At 35.0% G+C, this 27,658-nt stretch overlaps 1 protein-coding gene across 1 annotated transcript in view; it reads left to right on the plus strand.

Annotated features, from left to right (window-relative positions):
- Positions 1–27,658, plus strand: part of LOC150096303 (calcium/calmodulin-dependent protein kinase type II alpha chain-like) — a 736,535-nt gene that overhangs the window by 207,499 nt on the left and 501,378 nt on the right. Inside the window, exon 5 of the mRNA XM_090409027.1 lies at positions 24,240–24,305. Within this exon, the coding sequence (XP_090265153.1) occupies positions 24,240–24,305 (66 nt within the window). The remainder of the gene's footprint in view (positions 1–24,239; positions 24,306–27,658) is intronic.

Raw genomic sequence — 27,658 nt, forward strand, 5'->3', positions numbered from 1 at the left:
ATAAATTATAACTACATTCTTATATAAGAGTGTTATAAGGGTTCACAGACAATTCAATTCAGGAAAAATCATCACAGAAAAAATTCGCTAAAAACGTTATTCACTAGAAAACTGAAATGATATTGCATTGATATAGTCTGACCACATAAACAAGAGCTGTTGTTGGCAGACTGCCAAGAAGAGTCAATTCATGTTGAAGGGGAGAAAGAAATAAGGTGATGTACGAATTGGTCACCAACATGCGAAATCACGTTCTTTTTTTATATGTAAAATTTTCTAGCTGTTATACAAGCAAAATATTTACCACTTTAAAACTACAATAATCATAAAACGACGTGTAATAATAAACACTCATCCCACAATACGGATTGATTATCCTATTATCGGAATGGATTCTCCTTCTTTTGACAGGCGCAGAAGTATTGAAGGATCTCGTATCTGTGGGTGTACTATACCAATATATAAAAAGTAAATGAAGTGCAAGATAAATATTGCAAAATATAGTTTTTTTATGTATTTATGTATTATTTGTTTAGATTTTAATTAGATTTTCGTAATATTTTTATTCTTATACAATGAAAGTAATATATTTATTGATCGGTGAGTTTCCTAATTTCAGTTTCATTGTAATTTTTATTCATTTTAATCTGGTTCAGAAATCCTGCTCAAATTCCATGACCAAACATGGAAACCACTCAAGCCACTTCAGGCCTCCAATAAGCAGTGCTGTGGTCTCACATCAGAAGACAAAATTCATCTCTCACCTAAAAACAATTACAAACATTGGAGCCAATTGCGAGTTTCAAATATATAGTCGGTTGTTAACGACATGATATTTCTAATTACAGTTTATTTTTTAACAGTTCACAAGAGAAGTAATTAATTACTTATTTCACTTTGGGAGCATGCATCTATACTTTTTTTTTTTTTCCGTAAAGAAGAATAAATATAAAATTTAAAATTTCTTAGTGTTAAAAATACTAGTATTGGAGGAAAAGGTAAAGACAAATATTGCACCTGCAAATGGCAATTTAGCTTATGCTAATTTACATAATGATGATAGGATTTACGTAATTTTATTAACATTTTCTTTAATATAATTACTCATAAGTAAACCTATGATCTTAAACTAGCTCTGTAAACGATATCAGCGTACAACATGTCTTTTGTATACAGGAGAAGTGAAGTCATTTTCAAAATACACATGTATTCAATAAAGGAAACACATCCCCTTCTGAATTAGTTCAGATAAAAAAATATATCACATCCAGATGGATGTCTAAATGCATACAACATAAAGTAGTGAATGGTTAGAAGAATAAATGAATGATATAATCACGTAATCACAAGAAAGATATTTATTTAACCAAATATTTCGGTCTGGAAATAGCAGACCATCGTCGGTGGTATTACAAGAACAGTTTAAAAAATATACAAGCTAGAATACTAACAATAGATCATTGAAATTAGAACATGCCGCGTGATGTTATATCACTAAGTATGAAACGAAATATTTTGAAGTAGAAACATGATTGAATTTGCTATTAAAAAAAAAAAAAAAAAAAAAAAAAAAAAAAAAAAAAAAAATTAATGAGTAATCTTGATTAGGCTTTCCCAGATTTTTGATATAGATATGCAGTCATTACGATTCAGGTTGGGATGATGGAGCAAGGCCTCCACGCTTTCCTTGAACAAACGTTCGAACCTATAACGGGATCTATGTAAGAGGCGCGTTTTGGACCAAAGGATGCTGTGGTCAGTTTCAATCCCGTGTTGAGCCAAACCAGACTTTTCAGGTTTATTGTGAAGAATGGATGATTGATGTTCTTGGATTCTTTTTTCAAGAGAACGTCCAGTCTGTCCAAAGTAAGAGAGATCACAGTTTCACGTAATCACAGAAATATTTAACCAAATATTTCCAGACCGAAATATTTGGTTAAATAAATATCTTTCTTGTGATTACGTGATTATATCATTCAGTCTTATGTCGCAAGTATCCTTAAAACAACAAATAGAAGAATAAATATTGTGTTCTTTCTCCTTAACTATTCTTAAATATTTTATTCTCCCTAATAACTATTCTAACTATTAATATGGTGCTCTTTCTCCCTAGCCATCCTATCCCAGTTCTGTGACTATTAATATTCAATCTACAGAGCCTGTAGTAAGAAAGATTATTATTATTATTATTATTATATGGGCAATTCCATGGAGTCCAAAGACTCATCGCAGGAGACCCAATCTATCCACACAATCTATCATACCTCTCCTTGAACCCATTAACAGAAAAGCACTCACAACTGACTCTGACAACCCATTCTGCTCATTCACCACTCTCCAAGAAAAAAATCTAGTCCTCACACCCCCCTACTGACCACTCCTATATTCTACTTCCAGAGATGACCCCTTGTTCTGGTTCCTTTAGCCAAATGCTGAAACATTTCTCCTGCATCTATCCTATAAAATCCTTTAAGCAACTTAAATGTTTCTATCATATCCCCTCTTTTTCTCCTATCGACCAACTTCTGCAATCCACACACCTTCAATCTATCCTCATAGGGTACTGACCACTCACCATCTTGGTCACTCGCCTCTGAATCCTCTCCACTGCTTCCTCATCCCCAAGAAACCGAGTGGATCAGAGTTGAGCACAAGTATCAAGGCTTTATAAAGAGGAATTACAACTTCCTTATCTCTATATGTTAATGTGTTCTTCACTAGGCAAGTAATCTTATGGGCTACCTTAGCAATAGGTCCTCTAAACTTTAACTCTCTGTCTGTCACCATCACTAAATTTCTAGCTTTATCTATTTCCTGGAGTACAGTGCCATCAATGAGATAAACTGCTTGTAATGTATTCTTCACTAGCCAAGTAATCTTATGGGCTACCTCAACTGCCTAAGGTGCCATTTTCGCGGTGGTGGTGGCCTACAGGACATCCATAAGGTGATGAGGCCTTGGATTGGCTTTCCAGACTGGACATTGACCTGTAATTTTTCTGTATTCCTTTTGCCATAAGAATAAATAAATAAATTACTGCCTTTACTGCTTGTAATCTATTTATCCCAAAGTGCATAACTTTACATTTCTTGCCATTAAACTGATACCCATTACCTTTTGCCCCTACTGACAGCCTAGTTAAATCATCCTGCAAACTCTCCACATCGCCTTGATTAACTATTACTTTACCTTCTTTTCGCATCATCAGCAAACAACTGAATATGTCCTTTCAGGTTATTTCCTATATCATTTATGTATAAATTAAACAACAATGGTCCCAGCACTGAACCTTGTGACACACCACTAGTTACCTGCTTTCGCCGCAATTCTGCTCTTCCATATACCACTTTTTGATATCTGTCCAGCAACCACCTTCTTATCCACTTAACCAGTGTCATTTCCATCCCTATTTGTTCTAATTTGCATAACAGAGTTGCATGTGGTATTCTGTCAAATACCTTTGCAAAATCCAGCAAAATCATCGTGTAGCCATTTACTTTATCCAACTCACCTATTACTCTATTATAAAAAGTTAGTAAATTACTATGGCATGACTGACCCTTCACAAAGCCATGTTGACCCTCATACGAGAGTGGTCTGAAAAGTTCTCGGCCTACAGTGAAAAAACGAATTTATAATTCTAAATTATTTTTATTTTTCAAGATAATGACCCTTAAGACTAATATATTTATTCCAGCAATTCCCCCAGCTCCATTATCCCGTCCCTGTAGTGGTTCTCAGTAAGACCTTTAAAATATCCCTCTACAGCTGCAATCTTCTCTTGATTCAAAGAAAAACGCTAACCAGCGAGGAAGAGTTTTAGTTTTGGGAAGAGATAATAGTCAGAGGATGCCAAATCTGGGGAATTGGGTGGATGTTCCAACAATTCATAGTGCAGATCCATTAATTTTCCCATTGCCAAAACACTTTTGTGGGCAGGTGCATTGTCCTTATGAAATATTATTTTTTTCTTCTGCAAACAGGGTCTAAAATCGGAATAATATTCCTCGGTTATTGTTTTACCCTTTTCAAGATAATTAATAAACAAAATGCCTTTAGCATCCCAAAACACTGATACCATGGCCTTTCTTGCTGATGGAACTGACTTTGTCTTCTTTGGTGCTGAACAACCTGGCTTCTGTGCACAGTTTTGACTGCTGTTTGGAGTCTGGTGTGTAATGGTGAATCCAAGTCTCATCCATAGTAATAAATCGACACACAAAATCAGTTTTATTCTTGTTAAAACGCTCCAAGCACTGTTCAGAGATTTTCATGCGAGTGCGGTTTTGATCTTTTGGGAGCAAGCACTGCACCCATCTTGCACAAAGCTTTTTCATTTGCAAATTCTTCATGCAAAATATATCCTACGCATTCTTTTGAAATGCCTATAGTCTCAGCAGTTTCATACACTTTGACTTGCTGGTCATCCAATACTATATCGTGCACTTGATCAATGATTTCTGGTGTTATTACACTTTTTGGACGTCCTTCACATGGATCATCTTCAAGGTTGGTACGGCCACTTTTAAACTCGGCAGCCCATTTATTAATTGTTGAAATCGAAGGAAAAGAGTACCCATAAACATTTATGAACTTTGAATGAATTTCTTTTGGCGTTAAACCTTCTTTTACAAAGAATTTTATCACTGCACGATACCCTTGAAACAGATAAAACCAGTTTTATCTGTTTCAAGGGATACAGATGACACTTTCACTTTTGCTTCAGACAGCTGTATAAAACAAACTACTTGATAGAATGACTTGCAATTTCACATGGATGCTTATGACAGATGTATCAACTTAGAAAAAAAAATCTTGTCCATAGTGTTGCCATCTATGGTCGAGGCCAAGAACTTTTCAGAGAACCCTCATACAGTATCATCTTTTTATCTACCCATTCTTCACTTCTCTTTTTTATTAATTTTTTCTAGTACTTTTACCACCACATCTGAGATAATGATTGTCTATAATTTGCTACTGTAGTCTTAGAACCTCCCTTATGGAAAGGAATAATTTTGCCTTCTTTTCACTCTCTGAACTCTACCAGAGCTGAAACTTAAATTAAACAGTCTGGTCAAAGGCATTGCCAGTTTTTTTGCACATTCTCGCAAAACCCTATCTGATATCCCATCTAATCCCACAGCTGAATTTACATTGAGATTTTGCAGTATCTGAAGAACCTTCAATTCGTCCACCTCTGTTCTCATATTAGTGTCTGTCACATAGGTTAAACCAGTAACCTCACTAGGAAAACATATGCTTGCAACGTGGTCACTCAGTAACCCACCAGTTTCTCCGCTTACATCTCCTCGTGACCATCATCACTCATTAAGGTTTATTTTCCATAGTCATTCTTCCTCTTATATTAATAATAAGAAGAATGACCTCAACACTAATAACTCTTTATAGAGAATAAAAATTTTCAGAAAGCTAAATGTAATTGAAATATTAAATAATATATAAAATATTTCTTACATTTTTAAAAATGCAGGTAACCTAACGTGGATGTTAGGTTCCACAGAAATGGCGTGTTTTGCGAGACTCAGATCACATAGAAAAAGTAGGGTTATGTTCGACGTTTTTTTTTAAAATTATATAAACAACAATGACATTGCCAGCAAAAAAATATTTTTGTTTAATTCAGGTAATTCATCTAAGTTAAGAAAACATATAAACTATGAAGCAAATACATTGTATAAACTTATAAAAATACAAATTATATGTAAACTTCATTGCACATAATGCATAAATGTTTTAGGCAAGATAAAATAAAGTGCATATTTTAATCACTATCACTATCTTCAAAACGAACATTTCCTAGATGTCATTTATTTACGAGTGGCCGGACATCATCATCACTTGAAATTTCTTGGACATCATTTGTATAATCATTGCATACTTCGGCTAGTTTAGTTATCAAGAATCAGTAATAAGACCGTGCTTACCACTGGGCTGCATTTTTTTCTTAAGTTCATAATATGGAGCTAAACAAATATCCAATTGTCTCGTGAATTTTCCAGAGCTCTCCATTGAGGGATTATTGTCCATAAAATAACTTCCTAACCTTCTTGCCAAGTCCAATCCGTCTGCTAATTTCTTTAAACTGAAATCTTCAGCAAAACTTTCCCTGCTATTTGATTCTACGTCACCCATTAATTGTACCAGTTCCTCCTATTTAAATCTATTTTCCCATCAATTAATTCACTAATTTCATTTTCAACCATATCTCAAAAGCACTCTAAGTGGCCATTACTATAAAAATAAAATGTTTACAGAAAAAAGCATTACATATTGTATGTTACTCACCAGAAAATAAAGTGCTCAGCTTAAATTAACACACTTATGATTTTTAATGCGCTTTCCTGGCAGAAAACGAAGATAATTTTCAAAAATAAACACTTTATACGGTAAACAATTGATGTACATGCGTGCTAAAGTATATCCCCGAATATCAATTCGCTACTTATAACTACATGTGTGATACAGGCAGACGCAAATTTAATGAAGATAAAATTTGATTTTTAAGTCATGCGGTGAAAAATACATGAAACAATAAAGGATTACTACAATTTGTAGACCGCGTTGTATCGAAACCACGTTGTATAAGTAACACATTATACGAGAGCTACCTGTATTTCTTATATGGGAAATATTTCTTTTTTTTTTTCACATATATCCATGAAGAATTTTCGTGTGATTAATTTTCCTGCAATGAATATTTGTGCGATTCATTTTCCCCATGATTGATTTCCTGCAATGAATCGTCTCCATGATGAATATTCCCCAAGATGAATAGTCTCCACGATGAATCTTCCTGTGATGAATTATTATTATTATTATTATTAAACAAGACCTCATGGAGTCAAAGACTCATCTGGGAGGTCCTTTTATCACACAAACATCTCATCATACCGTGTCTTAAACACACTCAAACAACCTGCAGACATCACACTCTCAGGCAAGGCATTCCAATCTTTCACAACTCTGCACGAAAAAAACCTGCCTGTCACTCCCCTACTCACACCCTCTTTATACAGTTTCCAGGGATGACCTCTGGTTCTCCCCTGATCTCCCACTATTCTCTGTAGAACTTCTCCACCATTGATCTTATAACAACCCCTTACCAACTTGTAGGTCTCTATCATATCTCCCCTCTTCCTTCTCTCCACTAGACTCTGCAAATTACATCTTCTCAATCATTCCTTATACTCAACATTCCAGAGGTCAGAAACTATACCTTAGTCAGTCGCCTTTGAACCCTTTCCAACATCTCTTCATCCTTCTGAAAACCCGGTGACCAAATCTGGGCACAATAGTCCATGTGTGGCCTAATCAAAGCCTTATACAATGGAACAAGAATCTCCCTTCTTCTACATGTCAGTGTCCTCCGCATCATTCCCAGAAGTCTTTGTGTTGTCTTCACAATTTTGGCGATGTGTCCACTAAATTTTAGATCCTTATCCAGTATTACCCCCCCCCCAGATCTCTTATTTCCTCTACTTCCAACAATATATTCTCACCAAGCATAAATTCTGCATCCCATCTTTGTTTTCCAAATTTTAAAACCTTACATTTTGCAACATTTAACTGACATCCCCATTTGCTTGCCCAATCACTCAATTTATTCAAGTCTTCTTGCAAGGCCACAGTATCTTCACTACTCTTTATGGTTCGCCCCAACTTTGCATCATCTGCAAACAACTGAATATCTCCATCCAAATCTTCGCCAATATCATTAATATACAAGTTAAACAGTAATGGCCTTAAAACAGACCCCTGAGGCACTCCACTAGTGACTTTCCTTTTCCTGGATATTGCACCCCCCATACACAACTTGTTGATACCTATCAGATAGCCAGTCTCCAATCCAATGCACTAATCTAATATCCAACCCCATCTGCTCTAGTTTGACTGTCAACTTATCATGAGCTACTCTATCAAAAGCTTTTGCGAAATCCAAGTATATTACTGTGTATCCTTTTCCTCTGTCCAAGGAAGCAGTCACTTTATTGTAATAAGTAAGCAGATTACTAAAACATGACCTTCCTTTAGCAAATCCATGCTGTCCATCAAAGATTATACCATTGTTGTCAACCCTACTCTGGATCCTAGTTCTCACAAGCTTCTCCAACAACATAACCACAACACCTGACACAGAGATAGGCCTATAGTTTGATGCTTGAGTTCGATCACCTCCTTTATCAAGTGGCACAATCTTGCCCTCCTTCCACTCCTTGAGAACTTGACCAAGTGCAAGACTCGTATTAAAAAAATATGTCAAGGCAGGTGTCAACTCTCTGGCACATTCCTTCAGAATACGCGGTGATATATTATTAAGTCCCACAGCCTTATTTATATCTAGTTTACTCAACATTCCAAACACGTCTTGCTCACTTACAGTCAGTCTCTCCTCCTCATCATCAACTGCTCTCAATCTCTCCATGAAGTCACATTCACGAGATTGAAAGATCTTTATGAACTGCTCATTAAGTATCTCCACCACACATTCTGCAAAATCTGTCTTTATACCATTTCCTCCAATCAATGTCATCCTTCCATAATCATTCTTTCTTTCGCTGGCTACATATCGAAAGAACTCCCTAGGATTCTTTTTGGCTTCAATTAGCTAACTGCTGTTCATACCTCTCTTTAGCTACTCTTACCAACCAAGTCACCCTCCTTGCCTGGTCCTTGTAGACCTCATGAAATTAGTTACTTCCACTTCTCTTATGCTGCCTCCACAATGCCCTTTTTCTCTGTATCGCATGCTTAATCTCTTTATTCATCCATGTCACACCTACCTTATTTAACCTTCTCACCCATTGTATACATTTAGACATTGCATCTACTAAATAGTTTTTGAAAATCCCCCAAGCTGCATTGATCTCTTTTCCAGCTAACTCCTCATTCCATGCTACACCTGCAGGCTATCTCCCGAGCTCTTCGTAATCACCCCCCCCCCCTAGTAGTTCCACATATACCAATTTTTCACAGGGGTCCTTGCACTGCTGGCAACCACCCAGGTAATCACCTCATGGTCACTTTCACCAATTGGTGGATGATTTGACACCTCATTTATAATTACATCCTCCGATGAGATGACCAAATCCAAGACCCTTAATCCTCGTGTGCCCTCTGTTACATACTGTCTGAGGTAGTTATCCCTCAAAAACTCAAGAAACTCACTTCCAGTTGCTATCTCTTCATTCCAGTCTATATTGCCATAATTAAAATCACTCATAATGATCACCCTTTTCTTATTCGCTTGGCTTATTTGACTATACATTTCACCATCTCCACCATCCACATTACCAGGTCTATAACAACATCCCACCAAGTATTTGATTCTATTCACCTCTATCTCACACCATACTGCCTCAAAACCACTGGCCCTATTTCCCTCTTGCATCTCTACCTTGTATGGACATAACTTTTTCTCTATCATCAATAGCACTCCCCCTCCCTTTTTACCCCTTCTATCCTCACGAAACACATCATACCTTTCCATCTCTATTCCTGTCAGGATGTCTTCCTCATCTAACCATGTCTCGCTTATTCCAACAATCTTTGGGTGCACAGACGCAATTAGTGCAGTCATTTCATCCACCTTGTTTCTTATACTTCTAGCATTGGTATAGAAACACAACAGCTCATTTCTGGATCTACAGCTAGTTCCACTGATACCACTCACTCGATGTGATCTCTCCATGCTGGACTGGGGCCATTTCCCTTTCTGCTTCTTTATTTTAGAGCCCTTTGCAATTCCATCTGTTTCCTCTTGATCCCTGGTTATCCCATTTCTTTCCTGCCTACACATGCTCTCACCTCCTCTTGGAGTATCCACCTTTCTCACGCTGTGTACCCCTCTCCACCCTGAGCCTCCCCGTTTCCCTGCTCCTCTTGCACACCCATTCTCTCATTTTCTATACTCATACCACTCACTTCTCCATTCATTTCCACTTCTTCAATCTCTTCCGTCTTACTCTCCTGCTCTTCCACATCACTCCCCTCTCGATCTGATTCATTCTCTCTATTCACTTCTCTACCTTCTAGCAGCAGTCTCTCCAAGCGACTCACACCATAACCACTCAAATGCAGTCCATTGCTCCCATAGAGCTCACTTTGTCCCTCAAACTCATTCCACATATTAACAAACTGTACTCCCATCTCCTCACACATTTCAGCCAGAATATCATTCATAATCCTTGCTATCCGCCTCATTTCACCAAAATCATACCTAGGCAACACACTGACTACCCTTCCTGTCACACTATTCTCTTTTATCTCTCCAAGCAGTCTCTTGACATTTATTTTGACATGCTCTTTGTTCTCTCTCAAATCATTTGTACCAATTAATACAATTAACTCTTTTGCTCGCTCCCACCTCATATCCAATGCCTCGATCACTGTACTCATTTTACTGCCTGGAAAACATACCTTGTGCATTTTATCCTCTAGCACACCTTTAATAATGGAGTCGCCATACAACGCCAATCGCTCATCTTTCGTTAACCCTTTCATGCCATCATGATTTATTTTAATAGTTTTGACCTGAATTCTCTTAATTTCATTCCGCATCCATTTCATTTCTTTCCTCATCCAATCCAATTCAACTTCCGAATCTCGCGACACATTCTCTCTATCATTAAATCTTTCTAACTCTCGACCCCCTCTTCTCACTTTCCCCTCTCATTCATCCTTCTAACATGCATCCAACTTTCGCTATCATTCTTCTCACTTTTACTGTCATTCATCTTTCTTTGTTTCAGTACTTTCGATCCAACATGCGTCCAACTTTCGCCATCATTCATTCTTTTTTCGCTATCATTTATTCTTTCGATTTTTTTCACTTGCGATTTCTGCATCACGCCATTTCTACTTTCATTCGTTCTCCCAATTTCGTTTCTTTCCGCCTCACTTTCGTCCCTTTTAACATCCATTATGGTTTTCAAATCGCTCTTTTTCTTTTTTTCCTGATTTTTTAACATTTTTTCGCCTTTCTTTCTCACCATCCTTCTCTTTCAAACGTGCATTTGCGACACAATCGGTACTAACACTTTCTGTCATCAATTTCTTATTTGCATTCATCAGCTCCTCGTTCAGGTTACACTTCGCACACACACTCTTCTTCCATCCGCACTAAACATCCAAAATCAATTATGTAATCGAAGGAATACATATAACAGACCTCACACTTAACGAAACAACTGAAATCTAAATTAAAATCATGGAATGACAATGCCACCGCCATTTTTTTTTTCTGTCTGCAGGTTACTAGGTCTAATAATAACGATTTCATAAATTAGTTTAGGCAAGAAAAATCCCCCACACTAATAATAACGGTAGCGTACAACGTTTACAGCCACTCTTACTCAAACAATTACGCATATATACTTAATTATTCCTAGTAAAACTTATCTGAATCAGGAGCTCTTCAAATCGCGTCCACAGCGTTTGGCTCACTAGCGCACTCCTTGAATTGTCCGGACACAGTATATAAGAGTGTGGCTAGAAAGGGCATGTGGAAGTAGATATTTTACTTGGACAGTGGTGAATGAGTAAAATGGATTTCCAAATGCATTTGTGAGTACTTTGTCAGCCGATAAGTTTAAGGAGAGGTATAATATGTATTGTGTAAATTATAATTAGCATTGTAGTCCTCCTGCAACGAGTCGTCAAACTTTATAGAGATGCTCCTTTAATAATAATATATAAATTGCTGAGTGTGACAGATAAACTGAGGAGTGGCAATAGGATAGTTACATTTTAATTTATGAGAAGATTTTACCATATTAATATGGAAGTGGAGATTTTCATAGTGGAGCACTCGAGGGAGAGAGAAAAGAAGAGTGAGGGGAATTTCTCTGAAACATGTATGAGTATGGCAAGTGAGGTGGATGTAAATTTTTTACATGAAGAGTAATGAGTGAGTGAGAGGAATATTTTGTCAGAAAGCGTTAATTAATGGGAAGAGGAAATGAGTTAAATTGGTATGGCAAATAACTTATTTGTTAAGCAAGACCTCCTGTGAAAGTCTTCTAATTCCTAGAGGTATGTTAATATAAATATATAATAGTTTTCTTTACAGTCTTGTTCACCTTTTCTTTTTACAAGTAAACTTCTTTTATTTATTGGTAGTATATTTAAAAAAAATCTAGTATATTTAAAAAAACAAACAAAAAAAAACGTATATTTACTGATTTTAAAAGAGTGTTTTATGGTATTGGAGATTCCAAAAATTAGAAAAAAGGGGAGAAATTGTTCCATTCTGCAAGAGTAGATTTGTTCAGTACTGCCAGCAATGTAGTTTGTATTTAAAGTGCTATAGTGAAAATTTAGAAAAGTAGATAAGAAAGGGAATGCATGACTCTCCATCTTAATAAAGATTGTGTTTGAAGCTGTTCACATTTTTTTCCCCATTTTAAAAAGCAATGAAGTATCGTGTTGTGTGAAGGATATTAGTGGTGGTGGTCGGCGGTAGATGGCATTTGCATAGTTGCGGTCAGTTAGTGGATCGAGTGGTGGAGACAGAGCTGTAGAGTAGGTGCCCTCCCTTGATGAGTCTTTGGACTCCCTGGAGGTATCAAATAATAATAATAATAATATTATTAAGATATTTTTAGAAATGACTGATTATTGAACAGCTCAGTCATCAATTGGGTGGGATTGAAGCAGATATGAAGTTCTTGAAAGATAAATTTTTGTTCACTATTTAATTTCTTGTTTGTTTTCAAAGATGGTGGGAATAGTAACTCTGTATTCTTTGTTGTTGCCTTCATTTAAGAAAATTACAGTTAAAATTTTTATTATATGCTGGATAGAACTGAGTGGATTACCGGTATAATGCTTTTCAACTATGCTGTGTGCTGTGTTCCCAAGCTCTGTTGCTGGTCCTCTTTCGAGTATTCTTCATACTTCATCATTTATTTATTATTGTTATTTTAAGTATTTGAAGCATATTATGACTGGATTACACGAACAGGTTTAGTTGTTCAGATGATGTAATTCTGGAGAGAGTTGTAGAGTGCTAATGTTGTGGCACTTTAGAAAAACTCAAATTAAGTAAAAAAGGTGGACAAATTAGCTGGGATGCCCCAGGTTAGTATAACTAAGTGCAGGGATTTTATCTTTTGGGAATCACCAATGGAAGGATGTGTATCTGTTGGAAAGAGTACAAAGGAGGATAATAAAGATCATATCTGGACTTCAAAATGTTGACTGTTAGGACATATTGAGGGAATGAAATCTGCAGAGTTGGCAAATAGAAAAGGTGGTAATATTGATTATAATAAAATTTATAATACAATAATAATAAAATTTATAATATAATAATAATAATAATAATAATAATAATATTATTATTATTATTATTATTATCTGAGCTCTCCAGGGAGTCAAGGACTCATCAAGGGAGGCTATAAATCACCCAAACCAGCTATTATACCTTCCCTTACATTCGTTCACACTACATGCACTCACTACCCCTAAAGGCGAACAATTCCACTCACTCACTCACTGCTCTCTGAGAGAAAAACCTAGCTCTTACCACTTTCTTGATTGTGAACAAACTTAACTTCTATGGATTACTAACTATTATAATAACGGAATTAACTCACGTAAATTATTCTTTATTCGTAGAATTTTCACCTGAGTATCACAGGCATCATCAGTACAGGTACAAGGCTAATTAAACAATAACTGTTGTATTCACAAAGCGCCACCTAAGTAGCTAAAGTTAAATTTCCTAAATTTATTTAATTATTATTATTATTATTTATTTATTTATTTTATTTATTTTTAATAATTTAAATTTAATTATTTAGTTATTTAATTATTAAATAATAATTATTTAATTATTCAATTATTCAATTATAACAATTAAAATTAAAAAAAAAATTTTTTTTTATAAATATATATATGTGTGTATACAATTATATGTTAGGAAAGATTTGCTGCTTTATAAAGTACTATTTCCCACAAGGGGGAAAAGACGTAGACCATCGGATCTGTTTAGGTTAGGGGAGTGAAGTAATGTTTCACATGTTTCTTTGTATAGTCCGTATTTTTTATAACAAAATTTCTTTTGTTTGCGACAGATGTTTTTATGACAAACAATCTATAATGAATAAATAAATATCTAAACACAATAATATTGAAATATGTTATATTTCTCTTTCGTTTTCATACTTCAAGTGATAATCAAATCAATGGTACAATCAAGAGGCATTATTTTATAGTCCTATTTATTTATATGCAATTACCAAAAGTGAATTCTTATTTGTAAAATGGTGGTAACAGTAACTATAATATTTTATTTAATAAAATCACTTTGTTAGGTTACTGTATGAGTTTGTCGCTTAATATATTTCAAAAAAAAAATTTTTATTTTATTTTTTTTTTGAAAAAATAAAAAATAAAACAAGAAGATCGAGGGGCTCGCAAATTTGATAAAAATTTAACAAAGGGCTCAGTTGAGCCCCCGCAAGCCCCTTATAGCTCACCACTGAGCATAACCCTGCTAATATAATATGCCACTGGAAATCTCTTCAAGCCAAAGTACATAACTTTACACCTACTTACATTAAAGTGATTTTCATTTGCCCAAATTTCCAGCCTATTTATAAATAATTTTGTAAGTGCTGAATATTAGTAGCATTCCTGATTGTCCTACCTATCTTAGCATCATTGGCAAACAGTTGCACATATGATGTTAGTACCTGCCTGATGTCATTAATGTATAGATTGAACAATAATGACCCAAGGACTGAATCCTGTAGTACACCACTAATCACCTTAAATCTGGCAGATTCACATCCACTGTATACCACTTTTTGATATTTATCTATCAACTATCCCCTGTTCCAGGTCAAGAGTTTATATTCCAATCCCACATTCTCCATTTTATGTAACAGCCTTTTGTGTGATCAAATCAAACGCCTTTGAAAAATCCAACATTATCATAGTGTATCCATTCCCTTTATCCAGCGTGGCTGCAACATTGTTATAAAATATGAGCAAATTGCTAAAACATGACCTTCCTTTAGTAAACCCATGCTGCTCCTTTCAAAGTATAGCTCGTTAGTCTACCCATTTCTGTATGTGAGTTCTTACCAACTTCTCTAAAATCTTCACTACCACACCAGAGATACTGATAGGTCAGTAGTTTGACACATCAATTTTTGCACCACCCTTGTACAATAAAAACAATGAAACCATCATACATTCCTTCCATTCCTGTGGTATCATTCCAGAACTGAGACTCAAGTTATACAAGCATGGAAGGCCTAGCCAATTCAGAAGAAAATCTTTTAGAAAACAGGATGATATTCCATCTGTCCCTATTGATAAATTCTTATCCATGTTATTATTATTATTATTATTATTATTATTATTATTCAGGCTTCCATGGAGTCAAAAGACTCATTGTGGGAGGTCCTTCCTAAGAAACACAAAGTCTATCAAGACTCATCGAGGGGATGTCCCCCCGCCCTAAGAAACACAAAGTCTATCATACCACTCCTTGAACTCATTAACCTTTCTCGCTCTCACCACTCCATCAGGCAATGCATTCCATGGTTCAACCACCCTCCATGCAAAGAAACCACTCCTCACCCTCTTGCTCACAGTTTCCTTTCGTAACTTCCAGGGATGGCCTCTTGTCATCACTCGTTCCCGCTGTTCAACCAAGTGAAAGAACTCCCCAGTGTCAACCCTGTAACCACCTCTCAACAGTTTAAAAGTCTCAATCATAGACCTATCAGTATCTCTGGTGTGGTAGTATCAGTATCATCCATGTTATGCAACAGCTCTTCAACCTCATTTTCATGAACCTCTAACTCTTCATCCAATGTAGCAGTTACACTGTGCACCATGTTACATATACTTGGTTGATATATCTCAGCAAAGTGAGCACTCATGAATTGAACAATCTCATTAGCTTCTGATATTAGAGTACCATCTACATTCAATAAAGTTATTCTTTTGCATTCATTCATTCTATGTGCTTGTGGCATAACAAAAAACTTCTTTTGGGTTGCCTTTTGCTGGCATCCACAATTTTTTTCCTACTCTAATTTAGCTTTCCTCACAATACTCATTACTTTTCTGGCTTGAGCTTTATATATTTCATGACACCTCTCACTCTTATTCTCACAATATTCTTTCTACATCCTCCTCCTTATCCTTATATATTATCTTTATTTCTCCTGTTTATATTTTGTATTTGTTATATTTATATCACAATTATAGTATCTTTCCTTCCATGTTCACTTATTGAAAGGACAATGGAAGGTCTCACCAAGAGTTTAATAAATGTATGATTAACCTCCCTACCAGCTAGGACGTCTATAGACGTCGAGCTAAATCTGGATACGATGCATGCTATCTATTGAAAGAACATGGATAAGAAGTGCAATTCGGTCAGCATGTCCATTAGAAGGTGTGATAATCCCTCATGCTGAAGAGAGCACTTAATCAGATTATCTCAGGCTCATAGCTGTGACGTCTCAGTTACATATAACAAGAAATGCAGTTCCTTGTCCTATGCTGGATAACTGAATTTTAGTTATATAAACATAGAAATTATTTTTATTTTCTCTTTTTATTGTACAATACAATTTTAATGCCTCGACAAAATAAAGATCCTTGCCTAATTTCTTCACTTAAATATTGCGTTACATTCCAGAACCAATTTAATTTTTAATTTTTTTGCTAATTTTTTTCTAATCGTTTACTCCACAAACCATTTTCTTTGTTCTCGAAGAAATTATTATTATTATTATTATTATTCAGGCCTCCAAGGAGTTAAAAGACTCATCGAGGGGAGTTCCCCCCCCCTGAGAAACACAAAGTCTATCATACCACTCCTTAAACTCACTGACCGTTCTCGCTCCCACCACTCCATCAGGCAATGCATTCCATGGCTCAACCACCCTCCACACAAAGAAACCACTCCTTACCCTCTTGCTCACAGTTTCCTTTCGTAACTTCCAGGGTTGGCCTCTTGTCATCACTCCTTCCCGCTGTTCAACCAAGCGAAAGAACTCCCCAGTGTCAACCCTGTAACCACCTCTCAACAGTTTAAAAGTCTCAATCATAGCACCTCTCCTTCTTCTATCCACCAAACTCTGCAGTCCACATTCTCTCAGCCGATCCTCATAACTATCCTTGTAGAGTCCTGAAACCATCTTTGTCATCCGTCGTTGTATCCTTTCCACAGTTAATTTATCCCCTTCAAATCCTGGGAACCAAATCTGAGAAAATAGTCCAAGTGTGGTCTGATCAGAGACTTATACAACGGAATGATAACCCTCTTATCTCTGCAGGTCAGTGTCCTTCTCATAATAGCAGCAATCCTCTGTGTTACCTTCACCACCTTTGCAATATGTCCCCTAAACTTCAGGTTTCTATCAATCATCAACCCCAGATCTCTTGTCTCCGCTACTTCCTCCAGTATAACTCCTCCCATAGAGTATGCAGCATCCCATCGATGTTTCCCAAACCTCAAGACCTTACATTTTGCTGCATTAAACTGACACCCCCATTCATTTGTCCATCTATCTAGCTTATTTAAATCCTCTTGCAGGGCTACCACATCTGCACTATTACTAATAATCCTTCCCAGCTTCGCATCATCCGCAAACAACTGAATATCCTCCTGCAATCCACTGGCTATGTCATTGATATAAAGGTTAAATAATATAGGTCCTAGTAATGAGCCCTGTGGGACCCTACTTGTAACCCTCTGCCTCCTGGAAACTGCTCCACCATACACAACTCTCTGATACCTATCAGACAGCCAATCCTGAATCCAGTTGACCAATCTGACATCCAGACCCATGTGCTGCAACTTAAATATCAGCTTATCATGTGGCACCCTGTCAAATGCCTTCGCCAAGTCTAAGAAAATTGCAGTATATGCCTTTCCTTCATCTAATGTTCTTGTAACTTTATTATAAAAGGCTAGCATATTGCTAAAACAAGAGCGTCCTTTCACAAATCCATGTTGATTCTCACAGATAACATTACCCTCATCTGCCCAATGCTGTATACGGTCCCTCACTACTTTCTCCAAAATCTTAACAACTACTGATGACACACAGACTGGCCTATAATTAGACACTTCCAGTCTGTTACCACCCTTGTGCAATGGCACTATCTTCCCTTCCTTCCATTCCCTGGGCACCTTTGCCAAAGCCAGACTTTCATCGAAAAGCCACGTTAAAGGCACTGTCAATTCCCTAGCACATTCTCTCAAAACTCGTGGTGAAATACCATCCAGTCCCACAGCTTTACTGACATCTAGAGTACTCAGTATCTGAAACACACTCTCCTCCTGTACCTCCAGACCTCGAACCAGTCCTATCCCTCTAGCATTAAAACTGACTCCTCTAGGATGAAATACTCCAATAAAGTGTTCATTGAACAATTCCACTATGTCCTCTGCATCAGTCACTCTATTCCCATTTTTATCCCACAATATCATTCTTCTACAGTCATTTCTCCTCCTACTGGCCACATAGCTAAAAAATTCCCTAGGATTTTCTTTTGATCTTAGGGCCAATCTCCTCTCATATTCCAGTTTCGCTTTCCTTACCACACTAGTTACTCTTCTGGCCTGTGTCTTACATTCCTCATGCATCTCTTCACCTGTCTCCTTATATCTCTTCCATAACCTCTTTTTCGCATGCAATTCCTGTTTAATATTGTTTGTCATCCACTTTACTCCAAATTGTGTCCTCTTCTTCACTCGTGGTATACAACTTACCATTGCTGATAACAAATATTTTTTCACAATTTCCCACGCACTAGTGATATCCCGGCCTTCCAATTCCTCCCTCCGTGAAACTTCCCGAAGTTGACGTCTAAGACTATTATAATCACCTGCCTTATAATTCCACATAAGTTTCCGTCTCTTTGATACTCCTGCATGTCTATTCATTTTCCAAGTCAACACCATATGGTCACTCTCTCCAACTGGTGGGAGAGACGTCAACTCAGTTATTATCAACTCTTCTGATGCTATAACCAAATCCAAAACTTTTGAACCTCTTGTTCCCTCTGTTACATGTTGCCTAAGACATTTGTCCCTCAGGAATTCTAGAAATTCCATTCCTCTATTGCTACATGCATCTTCCCCTCTCCAATTTATACTACTGAAGTTAAAATCTCCCATAACAATCATTCTTCTTGCACTTGCCAAACTTAGCTGTCTAAACATCTCCTGGTCCCCATCCTCTGTGCTTCTGGGTCTGTAGCAACACCCCACTAAATATCCTGTCTTGCCTACCTCTACCTCACACCATACGCTCTCAAAATCATTTGTCTCACTTCCTTCCAAATTCTCCACTCTTAGAGGACATAGGTCATCACTTATCATAAGCAGTACCCCACCACCACCACGCTTTCCCCTCCTATCCCGACGAAAAATGCTATACCCAGCGACTTCTATTCCTGTTGTTATATCCCCTTCTGTCAACCACGTCTCAGTGATCGCAATAATTTTTGGCCAGGCTGATGCTATCTGCGCCACCAATTCCTCTCCCTTATTCCGGATACTCCTCGCATTAGTATAAAGCATACTAATGCCAGGAGTATGCAAATTAATTCACAATAATTATTTGAAATATTATTTAAAAAAACCAGCTACCGACGTTCGAGATTATGTTATATTTTTGTTCAAAATCATGATTCGAAGAATACTTCCCAGATTTCCTGAAGGACATGCTTGAGCGATTTTGCTTTATAAAGAATAATGAAATTCTTTAAACATATCACTAATTTTTTATCTTTATATTGTTATCTTTATAATAATAATAATAATAATAATAATAATAATAATAATAATAATATTGTATTCTACTTTTCTTTGCGCTTTCACCTTCTTTGTTTCCCTGTATAATCGGTCATTACAAAATAAAATTAACGGTTATGATTTAAATTGATGTGTATATATTTTCTGCTAGTTCAGATATTATGCTCCAATTTTATAATAAGCAATACTTTTACTTATATATGTATATATTTAAATTAAAGTTTTATATTAAAAATTTCCACTACAAAAGTTCGACAGTATTAACAATATTATTGTCATATTTCTTTTTCTCGTGGATGGAAACGATAAAATGCTACTTTTGTAATTGTATCAGATGTTATAATGGTAAAAATAGTAAGAAAAAAAATCATTTGTACTTTCTTTTCAAAACAAAAAGAGAGAACATTGTAAATTCACCCAATGAAAAAGAAAATATTCCATATTTTTCTTGTGTTATCTGATTTTTTCTAGTACAAAGAAGAGATCACTGCCCATAAGATGGCAGAATACAAGAGGGCAAAAATCTGTAGATTGATTATATTATAGCTAATAGAGAATTCATGCCAGAAAAATTATTTATGTAAGAGTTCTAACATCAGCAGATATAACGATATTTTCTTCTAGTTTAGATAGGTAGCATTATTGAAGTAGCTAAATCTTTGCTGCTATTTACTCTAAAATGAATGGGCATGTTCCCCAAGTGATTTACTTTCATAACAGTTGTCTTGTGAACGATTTATAAAATAAATTCTCTGAAATATATGCAAATTAAATAAGTCTTCAATATAACCTTCCTGCCCTCCCCAAAAAATAAGATTATGTGAAGTATATGCTCCTTTTCTTTTAAAATAATTCAAGTCCTCTTTTTCAAGATAATTATATGAAATAATTTATAATTTTCCGATAATAAAAATGAAACTGATCATTATAAATTAAGAACTTATTTCAGCATAAATACTGTATCAGCCTATAAAAGAAATGTCTGTATTTTTTTCTATGTTAGGATGTCTACTAATCAACAATTGAAAACAAAACACGACATTCTTGATGTATCTCGGACTATAGCTTGAGGCACTTTAGTGTCCTTTCTAGCTAAGCATTCTCAATTTTCTTCCTCAATAGTACTGAGAGTAATCTAAGCCTTTACCTTTCCCACCAGCTAAGAGGATTACTACAAGTATTTCTAAGACATAGATTACTTCAGAAATAGCAACCAGAAGCATAAGTGGAAGTAAAAATATTTAGATTATTTTAAGAAAAAGAAACTAAAATAATACTACTGAACTTTTTTTTGTGTGGTATGCATATAAACAATTTTATGTGGTGAAAATATAGCATAGTATTTCTAAAATTTCAAATCATTTCAGCAGACAGTAGAACAGCTGGTTTTAGATTACAAAGAAATAGTACAGAATTAGAAGCTTCAGGGTACAATAATCTTATTGCCTTATTTCTTTTGTCGAAACGGTAAAATGATAATAGATTTTGAATACTGTCTGGAAAAGTTTTCTAACCTGTAGAAATTTAGAGTGGTTATGTAATTGAATTCCAGGAGAGGATAAGGATGGGGTGGGGGAGTAAGCATTAGCAAATATTCAAAATGAGCATAGATTTTGAATTATTCTGTATATGATATCCTTCATATTATATTTTCAACATATCTACGGTGGTTACGCACTGGATATTATAGTAATGTGCATCCTACATAAAAAAAAAAAAAAAAGGCTAAAAATCCCTGCTAAAACATCACTGGATATAAATTCTCGATACTAAAAAGATTCACAATCGGAAACAGAGTTATGCAATAAAACATCATTTGTTGTTCATAAAACAAAACAAAAAAAATCGTTTCTAGAACTGAAATGTGATAATCCATATAACGGTATTTTGCTAGGAAAGAAAGCAAAAGGTCATATTTATTTCAATAAATATTATTTAAAAATATAAATACATGACATAATATGTTCAATGCAAATATCTGAAAATTCGCGAAAAAAGTTGTTTCTATATTGGAACAACTAGGGCAACTCTTCCGTTGCAGTGATTTGAAGAATAAATTTATAATACAGCAGAATTTGCTACTACTAAATAGATTCATTGCAAAGGCTGATCGATGGTCATTTCAGGATTGATTATTTTCGCACATGTGAAATTCGTTTCAATTTTTGCGAAAAAACAATAAATCATTTTAGAGGCAAAAAAGTCAAATATTTTAGGACAGTAAAGAAAATTCCAAGTAAAACAGCGTGTGTAAAGACAGGTGACACAAACTGTTAGTCAGGCACTAACAGTTAATCCACGAATGGCTCTAAAATAGCCGTAAAGGGATTAACGGCGGAGGGAGATAAGGGCATGATGAAAGGTACAATGCTGATGAAGTTTTGATCCATGCAGAATGCTATGGTGGGCTGGATATTTCATCCACCTCAGCCGGTAGGGAGGTTAAGTATCATCCTCAAAGTCATGCAAGAGAGTGAGAAGCAAGTTTTTTTACATGGAGATTGCTGGGCTCATGAATATATATATATATATATATTGCATGAGAGGATGAGGAGTACAGACAATGAATGACTTAAGGTATGGTGTGATAGAATTTTTTGGCACCTTGTTAGTCTTTCACAGTGAACCTCTTAACTCCATGGAGGTCCTCAATGATAATGAGTAGTGCAAGACATTCATTAAAGTGGTACCATAGGTTTGGCAATGTATGGAGCAATGACTTTGAAATAACTTAATCTGAACTGCAAGAATCTTATTTATAAATTGTGGTTAATAAAACAATTTAATAATGAGCAGTGTGACTGCATGAAGGATATAGATGAAGATTATATAGAATAGACCAGTTTTAGCTATCCTTTAATAGTCTCATAAAGAGAAGTGAACTGAGAAAAATATAAAAATACAGTGTCATTATTTAATTTTTATGTGGTTAACAGACCACTACCCTGTTTATTAGAGACCTGAAGTGGTTCAAAAACATATCATGTTTGGTCTAGAGCATGGGATAACAGATTATCTCACTTTAGCCACAAATGTACTAAAATATATCATAGGCTAACGATGTTATGTGGATAGGATTCACATTATTTTTTACATGACAAAGGTGTTGCATGTTCAGTGCAACAATTTCTCTGAGTTGTCATTAACAATGACTCATTTCAGTTAAGAGTATGAAATGAAGAATCACTTTTTTGGTACAGTTTTTGCATTAGAAAATAGCTTTAGTCATTTTCAATTGGACTTCTAAGTGAAAGAGAACACATACAGAATTAGTCCCTCTTTGGCCACAGCAAGACAAGCATCATATTTGACCCCAACAAAAGTCAAGTAGATATACTGAAGTATACTTTATCTAAAGGGGAATCTGGAAAGGAAGGCAATTTCTGAAAGAAGCAAAAATGCTACTTTGATGGAACTTTTCATCTTGGCAATACATTCAGCGATACCTTGAATATAATGGTTAGAGATCTAAGAGATTTCTTCCTGCACAGTGGAATGGGATCTACAACTGTTCATAGCATTTATAAAAGAAGATGTTACTCTAACCACTAAATAGGAAGGTAATGCTAATAAATATTTATTCTTGTTATAAAAGAGTATCTGTTGAACTTAAGATATGTGCACAGTTCATATGGTAGTGAATTTCTGACATGTATGATGATGATGTGAAGAAATATATATATATATATATATATATATATATATATATATATATATATATATATATATATATATATATATATATATATATATATATATATATATATATATATATAAAAGAATTTTTTTTTTTCTGTAGTGAGATAACTGTAGACTATTGACATAAAATTAATAGGTCAAAGAATAAAAGATGACAATTAGATTCTATTTACTGGCAAATAGGATTCTGTTCTAGGACTTTTTATCCATTTTTCAGGGCTATTTTCAGTGTGTATTGGCATACTGAAGATGACTTTCAAAAGATAAAAGTACGATAATACAGTATTTATTCAACACTATCTTAGCATCCTAAGATGGAGATTATATAGAATAGACCAGTTTTAGCTATCCTATGTCATATGTAATAAAATTAATTGCTTCTCTTGTGTTATATAAATGAACAGGGATTCAAAGGAAAATAAAATAATTAACCAACTTTAAAATAGTACATTGCTGCTGTTATTATAGTTTAGTATGTATTACACATAAAACTCCAACAATCAAAACTAGTTAAAAATTACTCCCTATAAATGTACCAGTTGAAGAGGGACTATACTTCAATTGATAACAGTAAGTTTTCTACAAATAAATATAAGCTTATAATCGTTAAAATATAGAAAAAAAAATTCCTTTACAATTTAAATTGTTATATTAATATTACTATCAGCACTTTTGTTACACCTTCTGTATACTGTTTTAAATAAGCTTTATTATTTTTGATAAACAGGGTGACAGGTGGAGAGTTATTTGAAGATATTGTCGCAAGAGAATATTATAGTGAAGCTGATGCAAGGTGAGAGCATAATTTTGTTTATTCAGTTTAGTTTATAGAGTAATTTTTTTTTTTTCATGTTAAACTTTTAACAATTTTTAGTAAAAACCACACAACACTTCATAAACATCACACTTGATAAAAGTGATTTATTAGTTAGTGTTAATGTATCTGTTCTTTTATAGAACACATTTCTACCCTCTATCACAGCCCTCTTTACCTATATACTGCATTCTAATTATTTTGTGTGGCAAAATACTTTTTGCCTACAAAGATTGTAAGCCACTGTATAGCTTGCCACTGTATCCTCCTGTTGCTAACTTTTATATGGAAGTTTTTTGGCAATGTGATCTAGATTCCTTTAAAACCTGCATACGCATCTAGCTCCATGGTCACCAAACTTTAGACATCTTCCTCAGCTATCTGAACAAACACCATAAATGCATACAATTTATCACTGAAATTGAAAATCAGAACATACTTCCATTTCTGGATACACTTGTCGGATTTTTTCCTTCTGGCAGTCTTCACCATTTATTGGAAGTCTATATATACCAGCCTGTATATGCATATAAACTCTTACCACCACCACCACCACCCAACACAAAAACTAGGTGTCATTAAGGTGTCACTAACACAATAAAAAACAGTTATAAAGATTTGTTCCAGTGGACGAGCACTTAAGCATGAATTAAAAATTATTAGAAGTACTTTCTTAAAAAATGGCTACAGCAAAAATAGTATGAACAAAATACTAGATTACTATAAAAACTGTAGCCATTCCATACATTAAAGATATATCAGATAAAAATAAACAAAATACTACACAGATACAACCTTAGCCACCTTTAAACCTCTTACAAAATTAAAAAACTTCATTTCCTCCAAGGATCCCTTCCCTTCTTCCTCTGGTACACACTAGAGTGTACCATATTCAGTGCACCTGTAACTTGCCCTATATAGGTGAAACTGGATGCATGATTCCTCTCTGGATAAAGGAACATAAACAACACATTAAATTTAATAACTATGGTAAATCTGGCTTTTCTGATAATATTTTGGATGCTGTACACAGAATTGAGGGAAAGGCTCTTGTTCCTTAATTACACCAAAACCTAAATATGTGCACAATGTTTAAAGAAGCTTGTGAAATTTGAATCAACTACCCTAATCTCAATAATAATGATGATCTTAAAATATCAAGAATATCGATGGCACATATTGGACCCACATAGCCTTTTTGTTCTAACAAGTCATAATATGACGGTGGTTCTGAAAAGTTCTCACCCTCAACCATAGATGGCAACACTATCGGCAAGATTTTTTTTTAAAGTTGGTACATCTATCATAAGCATCCACATGAAATTGCAAGTCATTCTATCAAGTAGTTTGTTTTATACAGCTGTCTGAAGCAAAAGTGTTTTCTGTATCCCTCGAAATGGATAAAATTGAATATCGTGTGGTTATAAAATTCTTTGTAAAGGAAGGTTTAACACCAAAAGAAATTCATTTGAAGTTCATGAAAGTTTATGGGCACTCTTCTCCTTCATTTTCGACAATTAAGAAATGGGCTGGCAAGTTTAAACATGGCCGTACCAGCCTTGAAGAAGATCCTCGTGAAGGATGTCCAAAAAGTGTAACAACACCAGAAATCATTAATCAAGTGCACAATATGGTATTGGATGACTGGAGTCAAAGTGCGTGAAATTGCTGAGATCGGCATTTCAAAAGAATGTGTAGGATATATTTTGCATAAAGAATTGTAAATGAAAAAGCTTTGCTGCAAGATGGGTGCCGCACTTGCTTACGGCAGATCAAAAATGCAGTCTCTTAAAAATCTCTGAACAGTGCTTGGAGCATTTTAACAAGAATAAAACTGATTTTGTGCATCGATTTATTACTATGGATGAGACTTGGATTCTCAATTACACACCAGAATCCAAACAGCAGTCAAAACAGTGGACAAAAGCCAGTTGTTCAGCGCCAAACAAGAAAATCGGTTCTATTCAGCAGGAAAGGTCATGGCATCGGTGTTTTTGGATGCTAAAGGCATTTTGTTTATTAATTATCTTGAAAAGGGTAAAGCAATAACCAGGGAATATTATTCTGATCTTTTAACCAGACTACACAAAAAAATTCATGAGAAAAGACCTGGTTTGCAGAAGAAAATCATCTTACATCAGGACAATGCACCTTTCCTCAAAGGTGTTTTGGCAATGGGAAAATTAAGGGTTCTGCACTACAAATTGTTGGAGCATCCACCCTATTCCCCAGATTTGGCTCCCTCTGACTTTTCTTCCCAAAACTAAACTCTCCTTGCTGGTCAGTGTTTTTCTTTGAATCAAGAGGTGATTGCAGCTGTAGAGGGGTATTTTGCAGATCTTACTGAGAACCACTACATGCACAGGATAATGGTTCTGGAGCATCTGGAATAAATGTATTAGTCTTAAGGGAGATTATGTTGAAAAATAAAAATAATTTAGAATTTATAAATTTGTTTTTTCATTGTTAGGTCAAGACCTTTTTAGACCACCCTCATAAGAATCTTAGCCATAATATGTTAATAACAAACCACAACACCTATTTTAAATACTGATTAGGCCACCACTGTTACTGCAAAAAAAAGCTACATCCTGCTATACATGGCCAGAGAGTACAAATTTGTGTTAACCCTTTAATAAGAATTTTTTTCTGTGACCATGTAAAACAGGGTGTAGCTTTTGTTCACACTAGAGAGCAGGCTAGGCCAGTATAACAATAGTTGACCAAATACTGTTTGAATTGTAATGCAGTTTGTCTCTTTTTGTATATATACACGTGTATATTCCAGATAATGACTTTAATATGAAGGTTGAAACGTCGAGAAATTAAACTTATTATTCTTAACATGGTAGTAGTCTCCATAATTTTATCAAAAATGAATGTTGATTACCATTAAAGATCATTAAAGGATTTTAATGATCTTTAATGCTGAAGAGAAAATAACAGCATATACATGAAAATATGTTTTAATAAATGATGATATTTTAATAATATAATACTCTGTAATCTTTTGCTATTCTGTTTTCAGTTAATTTATTTTAAGAATTACTTTATCAAAATATTCTGTATGAAATCAAATCCTGTTGACATCTCTATTCATTATTTTTATTTAATTATAATCACAGTGATTATTCTTATAATCAGTAACCTGATAGTGAAGATACTTCAAGGGCACACCTTTGTTTGCTTACACTTAAGATTAAATGAAGAATATAATTTCTTGTGTATTATAATTAACTGTGGCACATCATATGTCACTTTCACTTTGTGAAACAGTTCTATCATATATATATATATATAAAACTCTGTGACAGTTATCCCATAGCACTGTT

Source organism: Typopeltis vanoorti, chromosome 19 (genome assembly GCF_054136105.1).
Source record: "Typopeltis vanoorti isolate ZY-2024b chromosome 19, IOZ_Tvanoo_1.0, whole genome shotgun sequence".
NCBI classification, from domain to species: domain Eukaryota; kingdom Metazoa; phylum Arthropoda; class Arachnida; order Uropygi; family Thelyphonidae; genus Typopeltis; species Typopeltis vanoorti.